The sequence below is a fragment of the Gymnoscopelus braueri genome (assembly GCF_963280865.1).
Source record: "Gymnoscopelus braueri genome assembly, chromosome: 23".
Taxonomy (NCBI): domain Eukaryota; kingdom Metazoa; phylum Chordata; class Actinopteri; order Myctophiformes; family Myctophidae; genus Gymnoscopelus; species Gymnoscopelus braueri.
The window spans coordinates 23,142,994-23,146,993 of record NC_137625.1 but is presented as its reverse complement, the minus strand read 5'-3'; the positions used below and the strand labels follow the sequence as shown (position 1 = coordinate 23,146,993).

At 45.5% G+C, this 4,000-nt stretch overlaps 1 protein-coding gene across 1 annotated transcript in view; it reads right to left on the bottom strand.

Moving 5' to 3' along the window:
* ntn4 (netrin 4) overlaps positions 1–4,000 on the bottom strand; it is a 24,727-nt gene extending 20,727 nt beyond the window's left edge. Inside the window, exons 1-2 of the mRNA XM_080420931.1 lie at positions 3,237–4,000; positions 565–1,121 (exon numbers count right to left, since the gene is read on the bottom strand). Of these exons, the coding sequence (XP_080277057.1) occupies positions 565–1,121; positions 3,237–3,297 (618 nt within the window). The 5' untranslated portion in view covers positions 3,298–4,000. The remainder of the gene's footprint in view (positions 1–564; positions 1,122–3,236) is intronic.

Here is a 4,000-nt window from a genome sequence, read left to right as displayed (position 1 = left end):
ACATGTCATTGTGTTCTCCATTCTTAGTGTAATGAACTTGATCGCAATTGCATGCACAGAATATGAGTATCTGTCAGGCAGTGGTGGACGACCCCAACCCCAGTACTTGAGTCAAAGTATACTCCTGGTCAAATATCACTCAACTAGTACTTGCTTTTTTTATTCAAGTATATTTTCTTTTTAATATTAATGCTGTGCTGTATTGACATTTCCCCCAAAATAGATTGTCCAGACATTAAAAAAAAATCAATAATAGTGAAAATAGCAGATTTACAAGTTCACAACGCGTCGCACCGCGATGGGTTGTCCATTTGTTTACATTTGTACACTCAAGATTTTAGAGTGTAGGTAGCCCTGGCATTATGCCCTGTATGTTATGAGATGGTTCTCAATACAACCCAGATGTAGCAATTAGAGAGGAACGCGGTCCATGAACATATTCTGGTTACAGGGACTGAAAATGTGCCATTCTATTTACCTATATTCTATATTGCCCTCTGGCCTGCATTTATTTCTGTGAACTCATGCAGTTCACACAGTAGCAACAGAAACAGCAATCCTCACCTCTCCGCGGGTGCACGGATAACCCCCAGAGTATTTGGAGGAGCAAGTGGCTCCATCCCGGCCTGCCCCTGCAGCTTTTCCCTCCTGCAGGCCAAAGGCGGCGCTGCAGTTGCTGGCGTAGTACTGCAGCGTCCTCCACGTCCGGCCGGAGTCCTGCGAGCGCTCCAGCGCCATGGCGGCCGGCCGTGGCGAGCGGAACACCAAGATGAGGTGGGTGAAGTAGAACTCCTCCTCCAGGTCCAGCTGTATCGTCTCAGACTCCACCCCTTCGGCCGACTGCCACCAGGTGTTGGGGTGACGGAATGACGAGTCGGCCATGGCGGCTGCCAGGTGGGCCAGGAGGGGCAGGCCGGCGTTGCATTTGGCACACTTGGCACTGCTGCAGGGCTGGTTGGCATTGGTATCGGAGTAGGAGCAGTAGAGCTCTGTGCCGTTGTTGCCACACACGGTCTGGCTGAGGACCCGGCGCCCCAGGGCCAGGTTGCCCATGCGGGGGTTACACGCCCGGCTCTCACAGCGGGGGGCCACGCCTGCACGCATCACTTCCATAGCCATGCCTGGACGGATGGACAGACAGACAGACAGACAGACAGACAACAGACAGAGTGTGAGTTATTACAGGGCGCCAAATATATGATTGATTGAATACTTTATTAACAGTTTGCAAAAAAGGTACAGTGGTACAGATTTATACCAGAGGATGCTAAAAGGATAACCCCCAAAAAGCCCAGGGCTTATTTCCATTGAGGTCCTGTGTAATTCATCAAGGATTGGTTAATGAAAGGTGAAAATGACATAAGACATATCGGAAAGTGAGCGTTAGTGCAAGAGTTATCATTATGTAGGTCTACTATGTAGCCTATTATAAATAACTGCATGCGACCGATTTGGTTACATGTGAGTTAAATATGGGGGTAATAGTGACTCAGTAGCCTATATAAGTCAAACAATGGGAAATAAATGTTATTATGTGAAAGCCTAACAGAGGCATTGTGCACCTGCTGCCTCTCCTACAGAACGTGGACTGTGGCTCAGATAAAGTCTGGCCCCAGCAGCTCTGTGATGATGAGCAACAGCATTCTGACGTGTTCCAGACGCTTAGCGCGTGGGATCACTGGAGAACAACCCCCGGGCGAGAATGACATCTCTTAACAGCCCTGGCTGGCTCTGCTGCCAACTAACACTATAATTGATTTATCGCCTAAACCACTGGTTCTCAACCTGTGGGTCGGGTCATTCCCCACATGATTTTGGGGGGGGGGGGTCCCCAGACGACAATAAAGTGACAATTTTAAGGACTTTTAAGACATTTTTAATACCTCCCAAAAAAAAAGAAAAAGAAAGACCATTGCTGCATCAAAAGTAATCAACAAACTATACTATAAAAACTGGTGAAACATTGGCCAAATTGTCAAATAATATAAGAAAGAGTATTTTGGGGGGAAACAGCAGAGCTTGTAGATCTGCTGTTTTCACAATATTTAACTGTGGGATGGAGTCAAACTAAATGTAATGCCTCAACTCCTACAATTCCACGTGTTTTTCAGGGTGGGGGGGTCCCCAGTTCAAATATGATTATTTTGGCAGGTCAGCAGTTCAAATATGATTATGATTACTTAAGGGGGGGGTCCCCAGTTCAAATATGATTATTTTTTTTGGGGGGGGGGGGGTCCCCAGTTCAAATATGATTATTATTTTTATTTTTTTTGGGGGGGGGGGGTCCCCAGTTCAAATATGATTATTTTGGGGGGTCGTAGCCTGAAAAGGTTGAGAACCACTGGCCTAAACCACAACTCTGATTTTAGAACAAATTGCCTATAGTTCCAATTAATCAGTATCAGTGAACAATGGGATTCACAAACATCATCGCCTATTGTTTCCATGCCTCCTTGAGGTTATTTTTTAAATGGTGACTGAGTGAACTGGTTTAATTAATGTCCAGCTATATTTTTTATAACGAGACTTTATAGTCTGTGTAAAACAAAAGCACAACACGATTAAAGATCCCATATCTAACCAAAACTATATATGATTTTTTTGTGCTAGACATCGACGGGAGTCGGGACCCTAGAAGACTAGACCCATTTGGAACCTCTTCCTCCGCTGTAGAGCTCCGAGATGAGGTCCCGCTGCGTAGTGTGCCGGTAGAGTGCGACACCGGCGAATATTGGCCAATATTCTTGATTCTTACCCTTTTCCGCACATCGTATCCAAAAGGTAAAGGTTGTCCCCACTGCTCTCAAATGTTTGACATTTTAGCGGTCAATAAAATGTAACCGACGGGTTGAAACAAGCGTTCAAATTGCTTTTTTAGTCAGCCTGTGCCATGTTTTCCCAATGCAACCTGAAGGGGAGCAGTACTGCGCATGCGGACGGGGGTTGACTGGCCACGGGCTGACTAAAAAAGCGATTAAAACGCTTGTTTCAACCCGTCACTTAGATTTTCTTGAGCGCTAAAATGTAAAACATCTGAGAGCAGGGGAAATACATTTACTTTTAGGATACGATGAGCGGAAAAGGGTAATTAACTATATTGGCCACCGTTCACCGGTGTCGCACTCTTCCAGCAGCCTACGCTGTGGGACCTCATCTCGGAGCTATTTAGCGGAGGGAGAGGTTCCGATTGGAGCTACTTGAAGCCTAGGAGTTTTACGATTTAAAAACCTACTAACCTGCATCGGATGGGGTGGCCAAAGTGAACACAAATAAGGCCATTATAGCTCCAAAATCCATTCCGTAGTTGAATTCAGGATGCGGTGGAAGTACGTGAGGAATCCAGTCGATGTGCAACGTGTTAACCTTTGCTAAAGTTAGTATTCAAGTGTGGTAAAGAGAAGTAGACGCAAGGTTTCATCAACGGGCAGCAAAAAGGCAAGCAAGTGCGCAGGTCAAATAAAAGTATCTTCCAGGCGCCTAGAATGAATCACAAGAGCGGAATCAGTCGTCAAAAGAAAAGGTCCACACCACACGAGAAGTCCTGAGAAAACGGATTCCACCTGTGATGTTGTGGGACCTGCTGCTGTCTGCTGTACTCTCTACAGTGATCTGCTGCTGTCTGCTATGTACTCCCTACTACAGTGATCTGCTGCTGTGATCTGAAGTGATCTGCTGCTGTCTGCTGCAGTGATCTACTACTGTCTGCTGTACCCCACTCCCTACAGTGATCTGCTGCTGTCTGCTGTACTCCCTACAGTGAACTGCTGCTGTCTGCTGTACTCCCTACAGTGAACTGCTGCTGTCTATTGCCACTGTGGTGGAAAAAGTACTTACATTCTTTACTTAAGTAAAAGTACCAATACTGCAATATGGAAATACTCTCTTACAAGTAAAAGTCCAGAATTCAAAATGTACAATTTGAAATTGGAAATACTCAAGTAAAGTACAGATGCCTCAACATTGTACTTAAGTATAGTACTTAAGTAAATGTACTTAGTTA